At 37.8% G+C, this 23163-nt stretch overlaps 1 protein-coding gene across 1 annotated transcript; it reads left to right on the top strand.

Annotated features, from left to right (window-relative positions):
* Window positions 1–773: 773 nt before the first annotated feature.
* Window positions 774–22644, top strand: LOC137100366 (uncharacterized). Its single transcript, XM_067478173.1, has 25 exons — window positions 774–1454; window positions 3968–4048; window positions 4469–4546; window positions 4692–4853; window positions 5807–5887; window positions 6548–6625; window positions 6771–6932; window positions 7782–7862; window positions 8301–8378; window positions 8524–8685; window positions 10453–10533; window positions 10962–11039; window positions 11185–11298; window positions 11401–11683; window positions 13076–13161; window positions 15887–16009; window positions 16458–16526; window positions 17279–17443; window positions 17571–17689; window positions 18133–18198; window positions 18427–18528; window positions 19206–19356; window positions 20263–20374; window positions 20859–20987; window positions 21114–22644. The coding sequence occupies exons 1-25, from the start codon at window positions 1071–1073 to the stop codon at window positions 21221–21223; spliced, it is 3135 nt and encodes a 1044-aa protein (XP_067334274.1). The 5' UTR covers window positions 774–1070; the 3' UTR covers window positions 21224–22644.
* The last annotated feature ends 519 nt before the right edge of the window (window positions 22645–23163 follow it).

Here is a 23163-nt window from a genome sequence, read left to right as displayed (position 1 = left end):
CAGAGTGTGAAGTGGATCCAGCACATGCCCCAGATTTGATGAAACTGTCCTTTAAATATGAAGAAAATGCCTCAAACAAAATAACAAAATAATTCGCAGCCACTGATTGAACTAATGGGATCCTTTATCCAGGGATTCATAATCTAATTCTAAGTGGTTTTCACACCTGCTCGAGTACCTCAGACCTGACGGTCCCAAAGCCTTTAGACATGGGACCAAACTGCTTGATAGATAATCCAAATTTCAGATAAATATATGTTTATTCCATGCCTAGCTCCTGGAATGATGTAAAGCCAATCTAATGTTTTAAACTGCTTTTCACAAGCTGAGTTCATCACGTGATGTTCACATTTATAACATTGATATTATGGTATTTATAGGAATAATCCTTGTTATTATTTTATAGTACAATATTTCTAGTTGTAGTCTGTTTTGTTAAACTAAAAATAGAGTTAAACTATGTTTTTTTTAAACTAACAACATTAATAAATCGTTTATTACAGACTTCACAGGGCATGTATTGCGATCTAACAATACTTGTGTGCTGTTCGTGTGTCTGTGTTTCCGATAAGTGCGGGTGCATTGACGCAGTTGAGGTTACGGTTTTTCTTTTGAGCGGGTTCACGTTCAGTTTTAAAGGGCCAGAAAACAATGCAGGAAGGAAGGAGCGGAATGTAAAGGCAGTATATATAGTTTTATTGTATAACGAGTGAGATGGGGCATATGAAGGGGAGGCATCAGGTGGGCGGAGCAGAGGAGAGAGAATGAGGGGAATGGGAGCGGGGAGGAGAGATAGTGAAGATCACCAGGGCAACACAGATCAAAGTCACAGCCGTGACAATAACACCAGATTACCGGTGCTGGGGGGATGTGGGACACCATTACTAACGCAAGAGAAACGTGATTTTGTATAGTGTACTGTCCCTGGGAATTAAGACAGGGGTTGTCACGAGCGGAATTAGAAAGCGGTGGCGGGGTGAGATTTAAACTTTGACAAGTTAGCTAACGTTAGCTTAACTTTACAGCACTAACTGTTGTCCTGTCATACAAACCAACCAACAACAACAAACATGTCGGAGGAAAGCATCTGCTTGTATGACCTGTTAAACTTGGCTATAGGAAAGCCTCAGCGGGGGGTCGTCAACTTCAACGCACTCCACGCGCTGCTCCTCGCCGTACTGAGGCAGCTGGACATCCGGGAGATAAAGACCGAGTGGAAGGAATCTCCGGGCGACAGGCACCTTGCTTATCTGGTGGATGTGACCGAAGCGAAACAGCCCGAGCACACGGACGAGAAACAGAAGGCTGATGTGGAGCCGAAGGCTGAGCCAGTCACTGAGCTGCAAGAGTCCAGACCCTCCTCTTCATCTCAGACTCCCTCCGCCGACATCGCGGGCGAGGAACAGTGGAGAGTCATCTCCCGCGTCCAGGCTTGCGAGGATGGCGTGTCCAAGGTGAATTGGTTACAAATCATTTCAATAATTATAAAAATACTTTTACTGTTGTGAAACACTTTTTACATTTAACCATAAGTGAGTTCAGAGTTTTATAATTGTCTAGATTCTCTAAAGTAGAAAATATATATAAAAATAATTTACTAATGTAGCAGCAACACTCATGAGACACATATTAATATATTATACAATCAGAAAATTGCTTTGGATGTGAACAGTATGTTATGTGTAAATTGGCCAATTTGAACCATCAATAAGTTAACGCCAAAACAATTCCTGTAAACCTCCTGTAGTCTCGAGTTAGAAGTCTAAATATGTAAAACATAAAAGTAAATATGTATAATAATAAGAAAGTTAGTAGAGTTGTCAAATGAATATAGCAGAAAATAAAGATAAACTTTTTGAACATTTAACTTAGCAGAAAATGGAAAATAGATGTTGCTTTATAGTTGTACTCCATTTTAGTTTATGGGGAAATATTGTTATTATAATAATTGTGCAGTTATTTGACAGCAACATTTAACTTATTTTCGAAATTAAAATTTTATACCAAATAAATGTTTTCATTATTCACTTGTCTTATCTTTTTCTTTTGGCAAATTATGTGTTTTTAGTTATTTGGCTGTTGGTTGGCCAAACAAAACCGTTATGGACATTTTTTACATCATGGTCTTTTTTATACCACACATATAGTACATTTAATCTCATGCCCAGCTCTAAACAAATAATTTAATCCTTCTGGGTTTGCCATAGTTTCCCTATTATGAGTCACTCCATTATTATTCCTTATAACTTCATGCAGGTTCAAAGTGGGTGAGAATAAATGATATTTTATTAGCCTGAATTGAATGAGCAGTAGGTACTCTTCTTCTTCTCTGGCATGCCACAGTGAACATGTCAGCATAGCATTAAGCTGTTGATGACAGAGCGGAGCACAATAGGATATAGTCACACCCTGACATCTCAAATGACCTCTGTGAGTGTCTGTTCAGGTTTCTGTCAGGCTGCTTCCAAAAGGCAATCAGAGGATTCCACGATTAGCATTATTCAAACTTTCATCTTTCATTTTAAAATGAAAGCATTTCTGTGTCAGATTTTCCTATCTTGCTCCTGATCCTATCCTCTTCCCTCTCTAATATTCTTTATCTCCCTCTGTCTGTGTGATAGGGGTAATTAGTCCCCTGCAGAGATGACTCTGGTTGTTAGGGGATGAATAGCCTTCAGGACATCAGGCAGGTACAGGTGATGCGCTTTCTTTCAAAAGCATGTCTGAATGATTCATGTCCTTTCTGGGCATAATTCAGGCCAACTGGTGTATCTGCTGACTTGACCATGATGAGGTGATCCGCCGTGCTCTCATCCACTGCCGTCTCTCTTCTAAAGGCAGTCACTCAGCCCTTGTCTGCCTCATAACTGCAGTATATGCCACATGTCATACCAGATGCCAGAGTGTACCCATTAACCTGTCAGAGGAATTGTTTTTACTGGAAAGTCTGACGGGCTGTGGAACCCCCCATGTGGTGCCCAATCCGACTCCGTGTGAACAACTGACTGACATTTCTTGTTCAATGATCATATTGAGTTAATGGCTGACTATTCCTAATGAGGCAACAGCTTAAAGTTTTACAAAGATAAAGCATAAGGCTACCTCTGTTTCTGAATTATTACACCTGTCCAGGAGGCAGGTTTTCTGGTTTGTGAGTCAGCAAAATAGCTTGGAAACATTTTCTTTGATTTTACAGAAAATTACTTTTTGACTGGTACTAAAAAAAGAGCTAGTGCAACGAATGGCCCTTTTCTATCTATGGAGTTTAGTCACAAGCCACCATGTACAGCAGCATCCTGAAACAGAATTAGCTAAAGGGATTATAGCTTTCTTTTACCAACTGTTATGTCAAAATATATGTGGGGACAAATTTGGTGAAAATCTAGGCAACAAGCTAAAGAGCAAGGGGTTTGTTTTTAGTGTGGATGTAGGAGGTTGAATGGATTTTATGAAGTAAATTAAACATCATTGGGGTTTAGGTCTTTGGGCAACAAATGCACCTATAGTTCTCAAAGCAACTTTGACATTTTATTTTTATATTTTCTGTAATCTTACAGACTAAACAATTAAGCATTTCAGTCACAAAAACGATCAGCTTAGCTGATAGAGGGAAGTTTTAGTATTTTTAATAACTCCTATGAATAATATTTATGCCTATGGAGGGGTAGGAGTGCATTGCGGATGTCAATAAGTGAATGCCAAAACAATTTCTGTACACCTCCTGCAAATTAAATTAACAGTTCATTAGTAATCTGGTGATTATTTTCTCAATTAATCAGTTCATAGTTGGGTCTATAAGATGACAAAACTGTGGATAATGCTCATAACAATATTCTCTACATAGCTTGGTTTGTCCTCTCGGAAGTTTAAAAACCAAAAATAAGTAAGCTGAGTAAGCTTAAAGTTCCTAAATCAAAATCATTTTATTGGAGTTTGAGCTCTAAATCTATGTTTATTGTCATTACAGGCCATGAAGCTCATACAGGAGCTCCAAACCTCAACCCCAAAAGACAGTCTGACGGATGAGATTAAGGACCACCAACAGAAGGTAAAACTGGTCAGAGAGCTTATTACTGACTGTCTAATGGCGTCATAATTTAATATACTGATGCAATAGCAGAGTGAATATCTTTAGGTTAAACTTTCTGTGGGTATTTTCATCATTTTCTGTATTTATAGACCAAATTATAAATTAGCAAACTATTCCAAAAGTTAGTTAATAATAGAAAAAAATAATCACTGCTTTTCACTGTGAAACATAACATGGAGGAATCAGAGGAAACTGCATCCTGTTGAATGAATTGTTCGTACATTCATTTTGCAGCAGCTTCTGCTTAGAAAGTAAATATTCTTTGATATTATATGTTGTTTGACATTAGCGAGTGTTATAAAAGTCTGCAGTGATACAGTGGAGCCCCAGTGGAAATTCCCTCATTGCACTAGTGTTTTCCCTCTCTCTTGTGTCCAGTTAGTTGGTGAGCAAGAAAAGATGGTCACCAGCATGAAGAAGTGCTTCCACCGTGTGGACGCCTTGGAAGAAACAGTGGTGAGTGTGTGAAGGCAAAAATTGAACATAACATACAGTATGTCACCTTTACTCCGCACTGTTCATGCTTTTTTGGTTGCACTGAGCTTGTCACCTACAATAATCAATACATTCTCATCTCTGTCACCTTTTCCCTCTGTGGCAGAAATCTCTGAAGGACACCTTACAGAAGTATCCAGAACCACACACTGAGCTGCATGAGCCCAGACCCTCCCCTTCATCTCAGACTCCCTCCACTGCCACTGCAAAGGATGAACAGGGGAGATTCTTCTCCCGCGTCCAGGCCTGTGAGGATGGCTTGTCCAAAGTAAAGTAGTTACAAATAACTTTAATAATTAAAGAACAATACCTTTACTGTTATGAAATACTTTTTAAATTTAAAGATAAGTGAGCCCAGAGTTTCATAATTGTCTACTAGATTCTCTCAATGTAGCTAATTGTTTGATTTATCCAACGGTAGAAAAAATATATAAACATATTTTACTAACGTAGCAGCAACACTGGTGAGACACATATTAATATATTATACAATCAGAGAATTGCTTTGTATGTGAACAGTATGTTATGTGTAGTGGGCCAATGTGAACAATCAGTAAGTGAATGCCAAAAGAATTGCTGTAAACCTCCTGTGCTCTGAAGTGTGTGATTAAATTAACAATTCACTAGTAATCTGGTGACTATTTTCTCAGTTAATTAGTTTATAGTTGGGTCTATAAAATGACAAAACTGGGCTCATAACAATATTCTTTACATAGCTTGGTTTGTCCACCCAGAAGTTTAAAACCCAAAGAAGAGTTTATTATCACATCATCTAAAAAGCAGCAAATTCTTGTCTGTGCTACGAGGGGTCACCACGCATCTTTTTATCTCCAGGCACATTGACACAAGTTAAATACCACCTCTCATACAGCTAAGGAATTTCCTTTGTTTTACTGTTGGTTTGTGAGCAACACAGATGCACAAACACACATGCTCACACGCACACACACACACGTACAATATGTTCCTAATTTAGAAAGAACACATCAGATTTAACCATTTACTCTGGAAACAAGCACTGATTGTCCCACAGGAACTTCAAATAACTTGGTTAAAGAATAAACAGCATATGTAAAAAGAGTGTAACAGCTTGATTTGTCTCATTTCTTACATTTTCTTTATTCTTTTTAAATCTAAAACTGCTGAGCAAGCTTAAGATTCTTATAGCAAATTGATTTTATTGGAGTTTGAGCTTTAAATCCATGTTTATTGTCATTACAGGCCATGAAGCTCATACAGGAGCTTCTAACCCTGACCCACAAAGACAGTCTGAAGGATGAGATTAAGGACCACCAACAGAAGGTAAAACTGGTCAGAGAGCTGATTACTGACTGTCTAATGGTGTCATAATTTAATATACTGCTAAAAGTATTTATGACATAATAGAATGGAAAAGTTTGTTTTTATTGAAAAATTAGTCGACAATCTCTAAATCTACTTTGATATTCGTTTCCATTAGAGCTAAAGAGTTTAATGAATCAGATTCATGGTTGATTGAAAATACATTTTCACTTATTCTCAAGCACAAATGCGAAACATTCCCTAGACTTAGATTTTTAGTTGTGTTTTCTTCTCATATTTTTCTTATGCAAAAGCAGTGTGACTAAAGGTTAAACCTTCTGTTGGTATTTTCACCATTTTCCGTATTTATAGACCAAATAATAAATTAGCAAACTATTTCACAAGTTAGTTAATAAAGGAAAAAAAAATCAATGCACTTCACTGTGAAACATAACATGGTGATGTGTTGAGGAATCAGAGCTTCCTCTAAGGAAACTGCATCCTGTTGAGTGAATTGTTCGTACATTTATTTTGCAGCAGCTTCTTCTTAAAAAGTAAATATTCTTTGATATTATTTGTTATTTGAAATTAGCGAGTGTTTTAAAAGTCTGCAGTGATACAGTGGAGCCCCAGTGGAAATTGCCTCATTGCACTAGTGTTTTCTCTGTCCCTTTTATCCAGTTTGTTGGTGAGCAAGAAGAGATGGTCACCAGTGTGGAGAAGTGCTTCCACCGTGTGGACGCCTTGGAAGAAATAGTGGTGAGTGTGTGAAGGCAAAAATTGAACATAACATACAGTATGTCACCTTTACTCTGCACTGTTCGTGCTTTTTTGGTTGCACTGAGCTTGTTACCTACAGTAATCAATACATTCTCATCTCTGTCACCTTTTCCCTCTGTGGCAGAAATCTCTGAAGGACACCTTTCAGAAGTATCCAGAACCAGACACTGAGCTGCATGAGCCCAGACCCTCCCCTTCATCTCAGACTCCCTCCACTGCCACCGCAAGCGACGAACAGTGGAGATTTTTCTCCCGCGTCCAGGCCTGTGAGGATGGCTTGTCCAAGGTAAATTAGTTACAAATAACTTCAATAATTATAGAAAAATACCTTTATTGTTATGAAACACTTTTTAAATTTGAAGATAAGTGAGCCCATATTAATTTATTATGGGCCAATGTGAACAATCAGTAAGTGAATGGAAAAAGAATTGCTGTAAACCTCCTGTGCTTTCAAGTGTGTGATTAAATTAACAATTCACTAGTAATCTGGTGATTGTTTCATCAGTTATACAGTTTACAATTGGGTCTATAAAATAACAAAACTGTACAATATTTTGCTCATAACAATAGTCTTTACATAGCTTGGTTTGTCCACCCAGAAGTTTAAAACCCAAAGAAGAGTTTATTATCACATCATCCAAAAAGCAGCAAATTCTTGTCTGTGCTACGAGGGGTCACCACGCATCTTTTTATCTCCAGGCACATTGACACAAGTTAAATACCACCTCTCATACAGCTAAGGAATTTCCTTTGTTTTACTGTTGGTTTGTGAGCAACACAGATGCACAAACACACATGTACAATATGTTCCTAATTTAGAAAGAACACATCAGATTTAACCATTTACTCTGCAAACAAGCACTGATTGTCCCACAGGAACTTCAAATAACTTGGTTAAAGAATAAACAGCATATGTAAAAAGAGTGTAACAGCTTGATTTGTCTCATTTCTTACATTGTCTTTCTTCTTTTTGTCAGCTTCTGTTGAGATGCTGTTTGCTTCTAATGGGGGATAAAGCTATGAGTCAGATTCTGGAGGCATTTTTAATTTAAACTGCTGAGCAAGCTTAACATTCTTATAGCAAAGTCATTTTATTGGAGTTTGAGCTCTAAATCTATGTTTATTGTCATTACAGGCCATGAACCTCATACAGGAGCTACTAACCCTGACCCACAAAGACAGTCTGAAGGATGAGATTAAGGACCACCAACAGAAGGTAAAACTGGTCAGAGAGCTGATTACTGACTGTCTAATGGTGTCATAATTTAATATACTGATGCAATAGCAGAGTGAATATCTTTAGGTTAAACTTTCTGTGGGTATTTTCACCATTTTCCGTATTTATAGACCAAATTATAAATTAGCAAACTATTCCACAAGTCAGTTAATAAAGGAAAAAAATCACTGCATTTCACTGTGAAACATGACAAGCTGATGTGTTGAGGAATCAGAGCTTCCTCTAAGGAAACTGCATCCTGTTGAGTAAATTGTTCGTACATTCATTTTGCAGCAGCTTCTGCTTAGAAAGTAAATATTCTTTGATATTATTTGTTATTTGACATTAGCGAGTGTTATAAAAGTCTGCAGTGATACAGTGAAGCCCCATTGGAAATTCCCTCATTGCACTAGTATTTTCCCTTTCTCTTCTGTCCAGTTAGTTGGTGAGCAAGAAGATATGGTCTCAAGTGTGGAGAAGTGCCTCCACCGTGTGGACGCCTTGGAAGAAACAGTGGTGAGTGTGTGAAGGCAAAAATTGAACATAACATACAGTATGTCACCTTTACTCTGCACTGTTCGTGCTTTTTTGGTTGCACTGAGCTTGTCACCTACAATAATCAATACATTCTCATCTCTGTCACCTTTTCCCTCTGTGGCAGAAATCTCTGAAGGACACCTTTCAGAAGTATCCAGAACCAGACAATGAGCTGCATGAGCCCAGACCCTCCCCTTCATCTCAGACTCCCTCCACTGCCACCGCAAGCGACGAACAGTGGAGACTCTTCTCCCGCGTCCAGGCCTGTGAGGATGGCTTGTCCAAGGTAAATTAGTTACAAATCACTTTAATAATTAAAGAAAAATACCTTTACTGTTATGAAATACTTTTTAAATTTGAAGATAAGTGAGCCCAGAGTTTCATAATTGTCTACTAGATTCTCTCAATGTAGCTAATTGTTTGATTTATCCAACGGTAGAAAAAATATATAAACATATTTTACTAACGTAGCAGCAACACTGGTGAGACACATATTAATATATTATACAATCAGAGAATTGCTTTGGATGTGAACAGTATGTTATGTGTTGTGGGCCAATGTGAACAATCAGTAAGTGAATGCCAAAAGAATTGCTGTAAACCTCCTGTGCTCTGAAGTGTGTGATTAAATTAACAATTCACTAGTAATCTGGTGACTATTTTCTCAGTTAATTAGTTTATAGTTGGGTCTATAAAATGACAAAACTGAGCTCATGACAATATTCTTTACATAGGTTGGTTTGTCCACCCAGAAGATTAAAACCCAAAGAAGAGTTTATTATCACATCATCCAAAAAGCAGTAAATTCTTATTTGTGACTGAAATGTTTAATTGGATTTCAAAATAATTGCAGATTGCTTCTCTGTCAGTTTGAATTCCTTGGAAAGAGTCAATTAATTGACAGATATCACGTAAAGAAAATGTTCAGAATGATATAGTTATACCTTTTTTTTTCATGCTCTGTACTTCAGACCACTCAGTTTAAAAAATATGGATGTAGTGTCCATTACAATTAGATGGGTTTGAGGAGCAGCTCGACTAATATTAAAACCTCTGTGGTGTGTGCACCCAGATGACATAACGAGAAGTGAAAAATCTTCTGGATGTTGTCATCAGTTTGTCCGCTTGAAGGAAAGAGATATTTTAATATCATGAATAAACATGTACTCCCCAATATAGAGCCATATGAAGAAATTTGAAAATGGATGAAGTTGCCCTTTATTTATGACAATGAAGTAATGTGAAATAATGTGTTTAATCACTTTTGAATCCTGAAAGTTTGAAAACAGTGTGTTAAATGGGCTTTATCTCACAAACACTGTTCTTTTATGTATATAGATGTATTGTAAACTTACTTAAAACTGTGACTTGACCCTTTAATGTAGCATCAGTTATTTTATTTCAGATTCAATGTCCAGCTGCTAACGGTTAGGCCTGTAAAATGGGTGGCACAAATAGGAACTTTAATGAATTGCAGGTTTATCTAGAACAATAAGCAAAATATTGTTAATTTAGCCGCTGTGTTTGCTAAAGCAGAGTTTGACGTAAATGTGTTCACAAGTTTCACAAACTGTAACATAGCCAAGTGTGACTGCACTTGTTAACAATCTGGGTTCCTGAAAACTGTAAAGCTACGCGGGGTCACCACGAATCTTTTTATCTCCAGGCACAATGACACAAGTTAAATACCACCTCTCATACAGCTAAGGAATTTCCTTTGTTTTACTGTTGGTTTGTGAGCAACACAGATGCAGGAACACACATGCTCACACGCACACACACACATGTACAATATGTTCCTAATTTAGAAAGAACACATCAGATTTAACCATTTACTCTGCAAACAAGCACTGATTCTCCCACAGGAACTTCAAATAACTTGGTTAAAGAATAAACAGCATATGTAAAAAGAGTGTAACAGCTTGATTTGTCTCATTTCTTACATTTTCTTTATTCTTTTTAAATCTAAAACTGCTGAGCAAGCTTAAAATTCTTATAGCAAATTGATTTTATTGGAGTTTGAGCTTTAAATCCATGTTTATTGTCATTACAGGCCATGAAGCTCATACAGGAGCTTCTAACCCTGACCCACAAAGACAGTCTGAAGGATGAGATTAAGGACCACCAACAGAAGGTAAAACTGGTCAGAGAGCTGATTACTGACTGTCTAATGGCGTCATAATTTAATATACTGATGCAATAGCAGAGTGAATATCTTTAGGTTAAACTTTCTGTGGGTATTTTCATCATTTTCTATATTTATAGACCAAATTATAAATTAGCAAACTATTCCACAAGTTAGTTGATAATCACTGCATTTCACTGTGAAACATAACATGGTGATGTGTTGAGGAATCAGAGCTTCCTCTAAGGAAACTGCATCCTGTTGAATGAATTGTTCATACATTCATTTTGCAGCAGCTTCTGCTTAGAAAGTAAATATTCTTTGATATTATTTGTTATTTGACATTAGCGAGTGTTATAAAAGTCTGTAGTGATACAGTGAAGCCCCAGTGGAAATTCCCTCATTGCACTAGTGTTTTCCCTTTTTCTTGTGTCCAGTTAGTTGGTGAGCAAGAAAAGATGGTCACCAGCATGAAGAAGTGCTTCCACCGTGTGGACGCCTTGGAAGAAACAGTGGTGAGTGTGTGAAGGCAAAAATTGAACATAACATACAGTATGTCACCTTTACTCCGCACTGTTCATGCTTTTTTGGTTGCACTGAGCTTGTCACCTACAATAATCAATACATTCTCATCTCTGTCACCTTTTCCCTCTGTGGCAGAAATCTCTGAAGGACACCTTTCAGAAGTATCCAGGCCCAGAGGAGCTGAGTCAGTATGTGACCTGGGACATCATGCAGTCAGTCCTAGTCAGCAAAACTGAAAGTCTTCAGAAGGTAAGATCCAAAGGTGACTTTAGGAGTCATTCGTGAATTACACTTTATTGTTTATATCCCACCCTGTTTAGGAGACAGTCAGGACAGAATTTCTCCTCACAGGTCACTTCTACAGAGAGCTCCACTCTCCAGGAAGCAATGGACACCAAACCAGGCACAGAGCCCTCTTCAGCCATGTCACCTCAGCAGACTCCTCTTAAATCAGACGTGACGGGTGCTGCCATGCCCCCTTCTCGGGAGTCCGGCAGTTCAGTGGAGACTTTGAGGAACATTGGAAAAATTAAGGAGAGCGTAAACAAGCTAGATGCTCGTTTGGCAGCAGTGGAGGAAGGAAAGGTGGACCAGCCTCAGTTGACTCACCTTAGAGAGCTCATCACTAAAACAGGTAACTACTATATATTTCTTTTGATATTTCCTGTCCTGTCATTGACGTAAAAGTTTTTACTGTTACTCCAAGGCCTAGAAACCTATTACTGCAGTAAGCTTCTTATTATGAGCAATGCTTTTATAGATAATCGAAAGGTTTCTAACAAAATTAGTATGTCAAGTATGTCACGGCAATATTAAGCTAGGACATATTTGTGACACGTTGGCTCAATTTTGCCATGACAGTATTGTGCTTTAAAATATTTTGTTTAACTGTTTTGTTGCTGAAGCAGAATGATTATACAATCTACATCTTTAATAGACAGAACCCAGCCTAGAAACCAACAATCTGGTGAACAGGGCGTAATTCGTTTTGGGGTTTTCTGACACCACACGTCAAAATTATACAATACAGGGTCAAAAATACACCTACTCCCAAAATCCTTAGCAAGTTTCACTTTTAGCAAAAGCTTTAAGTCGCTATCATCAAACTTTTGACAAAAATCTGGTGTGATATATGACCACTCCGGACCTAATGGAGCTCAATTAAATTAGTTGGTTTTGTGGCACAAACTCAAGATTTAAACTTGGTCCATATAATTTTAATAAAGTTGGGGTCAAAACTTTGCGAAAAGCCTGATTTATCTTTTCCAACTTCGATGTGCATTTTAAGTCCTGTCTTGTTGGAACAGCCAAGTCTGTCCAAGTTTAACCCTCTAGCTTATAGTTTGAGCTTATGCTGATAAATTCTGTGTAATGCACCAGGTCTACTGGCAGCAGAACAAACCCAGAGAATGATGCTATGAGTAAATTTAGTCTTCTTAGGGGATACATTTGTCACCTTTACTCCTCCAAACATACCTCTGGTCAATGTGGCCAAGCAACTAAATTTTTGTCTCTCTTTTTTTTATTTTTAAGTCTGTTTATTTAGTTTTTATCTCCGCTCCCTGGCAATGATGCAAGATAAAGATACAAAGAAGGAAAATATGTATTTACTAATTGGAACATCTTTACTCATATAGCAGTACCTCAAATGTTTTGAAAAAAGTCTCAGTTAAAAGGGATCATCTGATAATAAATGTTCATTTTATGAATACACATTGATAACATCAGAGCCTTTGCTGGTAAGATAAATCTTTCCAAAAATGTGCAAAGTCTACAGTACCTTTATTATGCAATAATATTACTATCCTAGTTGTTTCTGCAACAGTCCGGCATTTCCCTTATTCATTCAGATCAGCTACCAAGTGGTGGTAAATAGATGATTCTAGTGCTCAGGATATAAAGTATACAGAAACTGCAACATTTGGTGTTAAGTGAAGTACAAATATGAACGGAGTAGGGGTTGTTTTGTCTTTTTGGGAAATCATGCCACTTGTACTAATTACCTAATATATCAAGTGTTGTGTAGTTTCACAGGATGTCTCCAACAAGCTGATGGGTCAACTGAATCAGCAGAGAGCTTTAATAGACAATCTGAAGAGTGACTCCGAAAAGGTGAGTGAGACAAACAAAACAGAGAGAAAAAAGGTTTGTCCTACTTTCTTACACTTAATCTACAATCAGTACTAAGATGTAGTCCTCAGTTTCCCATACTGTATGTTCTAGAAAGGTTCTGATGGTATCATGTGCATGTCCAAAAGCTCTACAATTTGTTAGACGTGTTTATCAACCCAACAAGTCCAGAAAGAGAAAGCACTTCTGAAGGGGCTTCAGAGGACAGGGATTCAGACAGCCGACAATTTCATGAGCTCGAACAGCAAAAATTACACCACAGGTAAAGAAAGGGGGCAACACACAGGGAGAAGGATCTTTAGGGAGGGATACCTTTAATTTACTTTGGGTTATCTGACACAAACGGTGCTGCCTATGTTGTTTATTTCATCTGGGTGTAAATACCATCGAAAGCTGAAATTCACTTCATGTTCATCTCAAATGGCAAGAACAAATGGATTGGTCTTCCTGTTCCAACAGTACCAGGGGCACTTTGTTAGTTGTTTGACATTTTGTTATGTAGAAATATTATCTGGAATGGAAAAAATTATTTTATTTGTTTAGTTAGATAAGTGTGAGCATTAGTTGAATACTCAGTTTTCCAACACTTTTTTTTCTACGTTCATAATGACATTCTGTTAAATTTAGTTTTATGCCTTAGTCGAGGCTTAGATCAGTTCAGGTGTCAGTTTGTACTTTCATGTTCAGGAAATCTCTGCAAAAACTGAAGGAGGATGTGAAGCAGCATAAGGCTATACAGGCTTCATCTGAGAAGGGAATGACAGACCAACACCTTCAAGATCAGGTCAGAAAGGCAGACACGTTAGTGAGGGAGAGTTAGTGTAGTGTTTTAAGTACTGCCAGTACAATGTCGAAGTGAAACACAGTATCAGGGAAATTTTGGAAAAGAACAGATTCAGTATAGTGCAACTTTAATATAAGACCTGCAGGTGTAAATATGTCATTGTTCAATGTGTACTGGCAGGAATAGTTCAAACTTATATAAGCTTCTTAAATCTTAATACTTATTCATATTTTACACTTTACCATCATACCATGGTAATAGCCCAGTTTAAAGTATGAGTCTGATTTAAGCTCTGTGCTGTCTACCTGCCCTCTAAACTCAGCTGGATGATCTACGAGGCATGTTAGAGGACATGATGCTGTCTTTGACCTCTGAGCTGTCCAGCAGCTTCAAGGACGACGATGAGCAGGATGAGAGTGATAGCCAGGGCCTTGGTGAAAATAATGAGAGGTCATCTTTCATCACACGTACAGTAAACATTGGCAGGAAGCTCAGCTCTCTGTTCCAGTCTTATGAGCTGCTGCAGGACACAGTGAACAACCTTCTCCAGCAGCAGACAGGAGGCAGTGCCGAGGCAGCGAAGAAAGGAGAGGCAAGGGAAATGAGTACAGGGAGACATGGTGGTTGACATGATGCAGAAGTGTGTTGAGTCAGAGCTAATTCCCTCCACTTTTCTGCACTGGTAGTGATGCAAAGCACAGCAAGGTTCTATCCATCTATTTCTATGGATGGATAAAACTATAGCTTCTATATATTTTTTCATCTTTTATCATATTATGTCATTAAAATGTAGCAGAAGTTTGAATATCTTTTTTTTTTTCTCAGCACTTTGACCATTAGTATATACTCTATCTAAACACATTTTTGCAGAAATTAGTATTATTAATTTACATATGAGATTGTTGGGGAAGAGTGAGGTGATGCCTCCAAACATAAACAATAGAGATTCAGAAGGTCCCATTCACAGTGCAGTTCATAATAACTTTAGCAAATAATTGTATATGTGTGGAATCACTGTGGAAGCAAATGGTGATGCAGTAGCTATTCTAAAATGAAAATCTCTAAAGAAATATAGACATACAGAAAGAATGAGCTACAAATAAAGAAACATGTTTTTGAAATAGATTAAAGAGGTTCAGTGCTCACTCACTTTCACACAGAGCCAGTTCAGGGAACCCTTCATATGCTCTAGAAAAAAAACAACAACTTGGTCACAAAAAATCCAGACCAATTTAAACTTTACAGGAAATTGACTTAAATTATAGTTTTCCTTAATATATTCTGATCTGCCTAAGAGATCATATTTTTTTTTTAATGTGACCATCATTCAAATAGAGCTAACAGCAGTGGTAATATAAAAAAAATCACAGTACTGGCTGTAGTGATGAAAGAATTTTTGTTTGTCATACACTTATAGTCCATGTCAAAGACGGAAAATTCAGTTTTAAGTCAACAAATAAAGGCACTAAAGCAGAAATGTGATAATTTAAATGTTATAGGCTACGTTTCTCACAAAGTTGCTTGCACCAGCATGTTACTTAAACATATAGCTCTTGTGTCAGAGGGAAAATAAACTGAGTGGCCGGCTGCTGCTTGGATTGTGTGTATCTCTATGCTATTTTGGACAAAAACATCTGCCAAATGAATAAACTTAACGGTAAAGATTAGATTTGGATTCTGTGGATCGATAGAAATGTGGCTTATTAAATCAAACTCTCTTTCTCTGCAAAGGTTATAAGTGAGTAGCTTAAGTTTCACTTCAGATTTGAATTAGTCGGTCAGACAAGGGAAATTAGACAAATGCTATCTTTCATGAATTCTAATCAGGTTTTTTAACAGCATGGCTGAATTATGTCTCTATTCATTTTTTTCATGTTTGTGTTCTGTTTATAATGTATCTATGTCTGTGTGTTTATGAGTCAGAATGCGGAGCTGGTAAACAATGTGCAGGAGGCGATTCTGCAGCTTCAAGCTGAGTGTGAAAAACTCCACGAAACCACCAGGTGTCTGCATGAGGACAACAGACAGAAACAGACCCACATAGAGGTAGACAAGCAAACAATCTTCAACTATTCATGTTGCTCTTTGTCTCTTTATTTACATACATATCAATGTACAGATGTACAACTAAACTTGACAGTTTAAAACTGGTTAAGATAATCAGTTAGTCCACTCTTGTTTCATGGGGTTTCAGATATTTTGTGTAATAATAATAATACTGATACTGTGAATATGACCAAACAATTACTATTGACCCGTCAACCCAACAAACATTAAACAACATCTGTGGTTCTCAATTTTCTTGGCTCTTGACCTGTTCAAAGGAAGCAACATCTAAATTTAAGACCTTAAGAAATAAAATATGCATTGGCTTTTGAAGAATTATATAGCGGCATATCTGAGGAATATCTCAACTTTGTCTACCAGAATTATTATTTTCTGTTTTTTCCCTTGATAACTGTTGCTTAAACTTCCGTTGAATTGTTTTGCACAGGAACTGTACAAGACGATGGAGGAGCTGGAAGAGAAGAAGGCTGACAAGCAGATGGTGGAAAGTGAAATTGTAAGTGTCACTTCAAAAACTGTAGCGCAACTTAGGAGGCAAAAGGCAACTCACAAGTGAATGGTTACGGTGAATTTAATCAATTTAATTCAGAAACATGCATTAGAACAGAACTACACTCATGAGTGGGCCAAATCAGATTGTGTCTTTACACACTCAGCTCAGTAGCTGAATTCATACAAAAGGACAAAGGACTGACTCAGTGCAAATTAACCTTACAGAACATACATACAGGTGAATACACAGTGGTCAGGAATCTAATTAGCAAGTCTCTGAAACTACTCATCTCCTATGTGTTCCCTGCTGGGACAGCTTCCTGATGAAGCTCTGGTCTAAAGACAGTGCAGACTGAAGGTCTGCAGAGGTGCGAATGCAGCATTTGGTCACCATAAACAGGCCTTTTGCATTTGTAGGAAAACTTCTCTCACAGTAAATGTCTTCATTTGAACTTACTACAGGTCAGATACTCTCGCTACAAGAGGGAAGGGCCACACTGGTCTATACAGACTTGTGCAAAAAAGATTTGCTATACAGCAAAGAACTAATATGTTGTTGATGGAAAGCACGATCATGTTTTTGATAAGCATGTTAAGCATCTTAAGATCAATTGGCTCTTAAGCGCTGCCCCCTAAGGTTTCATTTAATAATACCAGCATGTTCATTGTCTCTGTCCCTTGTGTCACATTTTTTAGTCTTGCTCTGTGTTCTTGTGTTCAGCTGATCTTGAACTTGTTATCTCTCCACACCCGAAGAAAGCAGATAAATCTGCGTTGGAAACCAAAGTGAGCCGCCTGCAGTTTGACTCTGCCACAGAGCAGCTGAACACCATGTTCCATGAGCTGTTGAACAAAGTGATCGGACAGGAGCAGGACTGGCACAAAGTCATCGACAAGCTCTCCACTGAGATGGAGTGTAAGGTATGTGGTGATGTTACCATTTACGCTTTTCCACCTTATTCACCTCTTGATTTTCTAACTATAACATCCGGGCAACAGGTCATTCTTTGATAAACCACATGGTATTTGACTTCTGATCTCACTATAGTTGAACAGGATTGAGTTGGACTCTTTGAAAAAGCAGCTGGAAGATCGCTGGAAGAATATCCACAAGAATCTGCAGGCTCAGGGAGCTCCAGAGCACGAGGACGCTGCTGGCCTCCGAAAGTAAGTGTGAACAGTCACTAAGAGGTGTACGTTTTTAATCCTGTTACGTCCAACATAATCTGACATGAGAAGTCACTAGTTAGGGTTAAATAAGGACTGTTCTGGTCAAAACAACTAAAACTGCAAAAAGAATTTTGTTGGATTTTGTCATACTAATTATATGTTGGAAAATGTATTAGGTGCCATTACAGCAACAGGCACAAAATCAGACACAAGCTTGTCTTTATGTGGTGGTCATCACCCTGAACACTCTTTGAATGTGACTTTGCTATAATAAGAGAGATTGTTTTTCACTTAATATGTTATAACATTTTCATATGTGGCTGATACTTATGAGGCACCGAGTCCTGCTGTTTCTATCAAATGTCTACCAACAGTTGTTCATGCTCTGAAAATCAGGAACCAGATTCTGATGTTTCTTTGTGTTTTGTTTTTTCTTCCAGAAAACTTATGGAAAGGTTTAACTGCTTGTCCTGTGACCGACCTGTTATGAAACACACCCCCGGACCGTGAGTCAAGTCTAACAACTAATCATCTACCACAATGTTAAAAGTTTCACTTGTACATTTAAAAAAATATTTGCATAAGGACCTATGATTTTTTATTTCTTTGGTTGTGTTTTTAGGTTATTTCTCAGATATGTAAATAAATTAACTTTATGTACCCAGACAGCACTAAGCTTATCTCTAAAGTCCTCTATTCTTGTATGTTTTTGTGTATGTTTGGGGAAATAAAAGGCATTTAGTGACACTTCCCTCCAGTCCTGGATTTCCCTCTCACAAGTCCATCAGACCGTTTACTGTTTACGCTCTGGAGCAGTTTCGACAGCATTACAGAAGGTGAGTTTATCTTTTTTATATTATCTACTGTGTTCTCTTTTCACCAGCAAGAGCTTTAAAAGCTAATGAAATTATATTTACAGTCCAAATACATAATCCACAGGAAAAGGTAGTGTTACAGTCACCTTTAAGCTAGTCTCAGCCTGCAAACACCTAAAGCAGGTCTTGGTTTTTTTACTGTATATACTGCATATTGTAAAGTTGATTATGCCATCTCAGCCTAAGACCAGGGACCAACCGCAACCACTTTGAAGCAGCTAACTCTGGCAGGATAAGGGAACATCTTCAGAAGAGCCATGCTGTGATTTACAGGCAGCCAGAGAGCATGCAGAAGCCACTAAAACACTGCGAAAAGACCGGCAGCCAAGGCATCACAAAGGAAAAATTGAAACAGAACCAGCCAGGGGTCCAGCAGTGAGTCAGAGCCAGGACAGGGCAGAAACCAGGACTCCTCCCGTTCTTTGCCCTGTCCTGTATTATTGAAGGATAGGTTCACATTTGTTTGACAGAAGATGAAAATATATTGCATTCCAATAGGTTTTCGTATAGTCTCTGCGACCCCAAAGAGAAGCTGTAACTGACTCCTCACTGAAATATCATAATACAGATCGTAATACAGTGCCATGACACACTCTTCCTCTGTTTTCAGTTGTTAATGTTTCTCTCTGACCAAACAGCGAGCGCATTGCTGAGCTGACAGACTACAGTCACCTGGTTGTCTCACGAAGCTGCGGTGGGAGTCACACGATTGCTTCACCCAGTCAGCGACGCACGGGCCTGCAGTTTATAAAGCACCACAGCCAGCCTGAGGTGGACGGCATCGTTCAGGTTGAGCTAATTAGAATTTATTCATATTTTAGAGGTGTAATAAATCATAGCAGGTGTCAGACTGATGACACCAAAGACATGAATCCAGAAAGATCAAATAGTCTCTATCTGGAGATGAAAGAACAAATTTCATTTATAGAATCTCAGTCTTCCTACACAAGTATTTGTTGGAGGTTTTGGAGAGGGTTCTTTACTTTCTTATTAGTCATCCTAGAAAATCTGGAGGAGCAGGGTTTCTTAAAGGCTCCATTTTGTTCCTGGAAAATTCTTAAAATGGCAGGGTTTAGTTTATTGGAAGTATGGAAGTTTACACATGTAAACACATGTAAAATAACAAGAGGCTGCACCAAACAGATATAAGTACTGTTTAAATACCATTTAACAGATAAAAACGATAACACAAAGCACCAGTTAAGTAATATGATAAAAAGGCTGATTTTAAGGTGTAAAGAAATATAACACGTCACATAAGAAACCAAAGCTGCCGTTGCAAAGGCCTGGACACAAACAGTGTTTGCATTTTTACCTAGGGGCTTTGTACAGAAGGTGATTTAAAGATCTCAAAGGTCTGGCTGGTTTAGGATTATTTAATAAATGAGAAAGATATTGTGGGGCCTGACCAGCCTATATGCATGAAGGTGATAATAGAATGATCACCTTTCTGTGCTTATTATTGAGGTCAAAGTGGGTAGTGGAGTCTTACTGGAGTGCATTATAAGAAGAAGTGGTTTTAATGTCATCATTAAAAATGTAATTTCTCTTGATACTTATATACATACATTTCTACTCTTATTTAAAAACATAATGTGGTACTGCTACTTTTACGTCTTTCCTGGTTTGTGAAAAGCTTTTTTCAGCCCATTAACTGTGTGCGTGTGTGTGTGTGTGTGGGTGTTGATTGGTCAGTCAGAGGAGGTTGACATCCTTGGACTCGATGGACATATTTACAAAGGTCGTCTAAACCCCCCACCCATCAGAAGTACAGAAACTAAACTACCTACAATCTCTACCAAAGATGGTAAATGTTTATCTTCAAACCTATGTTGTGTTTGCTTCTGAATCATTAACTAGTTCATTATTTACCAAAAAAGATGTGATGGCTGTCATCCGACTATAATGTTGTATTTTACAGTTCTCTAGCTTTCTAGCTGCACATAAAATATACAGTAGAGGTTCTGAAACATATAACACTGACTGTGAATTATAACAAATATGAAGAGACTTGGTCTCTTCGTATTTGAAAATGGTCTTTTCCCTTTGTAGTTTTTTCCTTATAAGTACCTGTTGGCAGCAGCATTATAGTTGTGACCTTTCTGCATTGAACAAGACTCAAAACTCTGCCTGGAAATTTTATGTGAAATACAAAGATATGATTTTGCACCTGTTGAGACTGTATGACTTATGAGAAGAAATGTACCAGTATGTTTTGGCTGGGAGTGAAAAACGTTAGAGTAAGTTGGAGTTGTTGATGTTTCTGATGACTGGAAACATTGTCACTGCAGGCTTGTGCAAGACTAAAGACAAATCTAGGAGCTCCCCATCACACAAACCTCCTGCTTCTCCAGAGATGGGACATAATGCTTTAGTTCATCAATCCCACAGTGCCAAGAGTGCCCAGCTCAGCCGCTCAGGTGAGTAAGACACGCAGGTAACTGTGCTTACAGTACCTTTTTTTATCGTTTTGTGACACAAGGCGATACTTGTTTGTTTCTATCAATAACAAGAGTGTCACCTCCTTTTCTCTCCTTTGTGTACAGTCTCCAGCATCTCTGGTCAGGACTGGCCCGTGTCGGCTCTGGGCTGCGCATCTCAGGGTTCCATTTCTTCAGTTGCAGCAGAGAGCAACTCTGAGCCTCTGGACAAATAACAGATCCGCCTGTAGGGGGAGATAGACATCTCTGTGCTGTTTTTGTAAATCTGCAAAGTCCAGAACTGCAACATTTCTTTTTTCTTTGAGTTTCCAGCCAGTTCCCATATTATTGTTGTTATTATTATTATTATTATTGAAAACAATAGTAATCAATAAACTATCCATTGCACCGGATGATTTTTCCAAACAGTGATTCACAATGGTGACAGCAAACACTTTCCAATGAAACACACAATATAGGTCTTAAAAGGAAAGTTTAAGAGGGAATTAGATTACATCATCTGAACCAAAATATTCCTGTGGGTTTTTTATCTAGTTTTATATCTAGAAGAAAATAGATATATACATCGAAGGAACATTCACATACATGTACTCCTTAAATTCGAATGATTTATAACACACTAATGTTGTTGTTAGCAGATATAATGTTATTTAATTAATGATGTTTATTAACACCAATTTTAGGCGTTTTTCTCCTACAATGAAATGTTTTCATTTTACAGTTGTGTTATACTATAAAATCATTTACTGTCTGTTTATACAGGAGCCTCCGTTTACGGGTGTGCACAGGAGTTGTTGTTAACAAGTACATTAATATAAGCTTGAAGCTGCATGCAACTAATTATAACAATATAAAGTGTTAAATGCTGAATATGATGTTAAATACAAGGTTTTATGAACGTGTACAATTACACAATTAAAAATTACAATATCCCTCTGAAATCTAGTGGACCACATGTTTAAGTTGCGAAAATACACAATTTGTTAAGTACAGTACTGGAGTAAATGTATGGCCAGAATGAGTTTTCTTAGAAATAAAAGCTAAACCAACTTAAGACTGTATTTCTACTGGATTTAATGTAAGTTTTATGAGGTTGGGACGTAGAACTAGAGCAGATACCCTGATCATAAAGACCTGTTACACTGCAGAGAAGACACTAGTGGCTGCTCCTGTCCACACCTACAGTTGTATAAGTCCTCCATGCATTGTTGCCTTCTGCTGTCAGCACTTTGTGGCAAGAGGCCAACCCAACATGGGTATTGCATCATGAGGGGAAATACATCACTACTACCAGCAGAAGTACACATCCTGTTCACAGAAACATCGGGCCGAGAGCAGGAAGGACAGTTAAAATGAAAGCGGGAGTTGTTACAGAGGAGTGAATGCGTGAACAGCTTGAAGTGTACTTACAAGTTGCCCTGAATCATTTCCTCTCATTGAAGAATTTGGTTTTAATAAGTGACTTTTTGAGTATGTCATCGTTTTGTGTTGGCAGACTTTATTTTTGTGAAATTGTTGACTTTAAAGAGGTCACAGTGATGCATGAATATTTCCAGTGGTGGACAGTAACTGAACACATTTATCCAAGAAGAGTTTGGTATAAATAGAGATACCTTTTCTGGGGCATCTTGTCATATTTCAAATGTCTATGAGGAAACTAGAAAAAGCACTGAGATCACATTATCATCTGTGGTGTAGACTCGCTGTTGTCCACAAATGACCAAGCATTTTGAAATGAGGAAACATCTGGCTTATTGGTTTCTAAACAGTTTTGGACAACAACAGAGGACTAACACAGACAAGCTAATCCAGGTTGCTGATTGACAGACACTAAAAGTGAGTCAAGGCAATTCATTGTTGGTGTTAGTATCTGTTTGGGCAATGTTAAAAATATGATTAGGTTCAGAAAATAACCTCTCAATTAAAGTCAGTTATCTGGAGTTATAGGTACACAACTTTATGTATCTTGTAGAAATGAGCTGAGAAAACCAGTTGAAAGTGCTGTTGCGGGGCCTTCACACCTTAGACCATTTCAGAAATGTATTTTTAAAAGCTAAAAGTTCCAGTGATCTTAAGTCATATGTACATTTTCAGTAAATACATTTGTTTTTCTCCTTGTAATTACACTGCATGTGTGAATATAGTCAAATATTCA

This window comes from Channa argus, chromosome 15, assembly GCF_033026475.1.
Source record: "Channa argus isolate prfri chromosome 15, Channa argus male v1.0, whole genome shotgun sequence".
In the NCBI taxonomy this organism is placed as follows: Eukaryota; Metazoa; Chordata; class Actinopteri; order Anabantiformes; family Channidae; genus Channa; species Channa argus.
The sequence above is the reverse complement of the archived record's forward strand: the minus strand, read 5'-3'. Positions and strand labels throughout refer to the sequence as shown.

Coding starts and splice junctions, on each gene's coding strand:
- LOC137100366 (XM_067478173.1), top strand. CDS start 1,071: ATGTCGGAGGAAAGCATCTGCTTGTATGACCTGTTAAACTTGGCTATA. Junction 11,299..11,400: donor AAACTGAAAGTCTTCAGAAG/GTAAGATCCAAA, acceptor TTCTCCTCACAG/GTCACTTCTACAGAGAGCTC. Junction 19,357..20,262: donor AGGTGGACGGCATCGTTCAG/GTTGAGCTAATT, acceptor TTGATTGGTCAG/TCAGAGGAGGTTGACATCCT.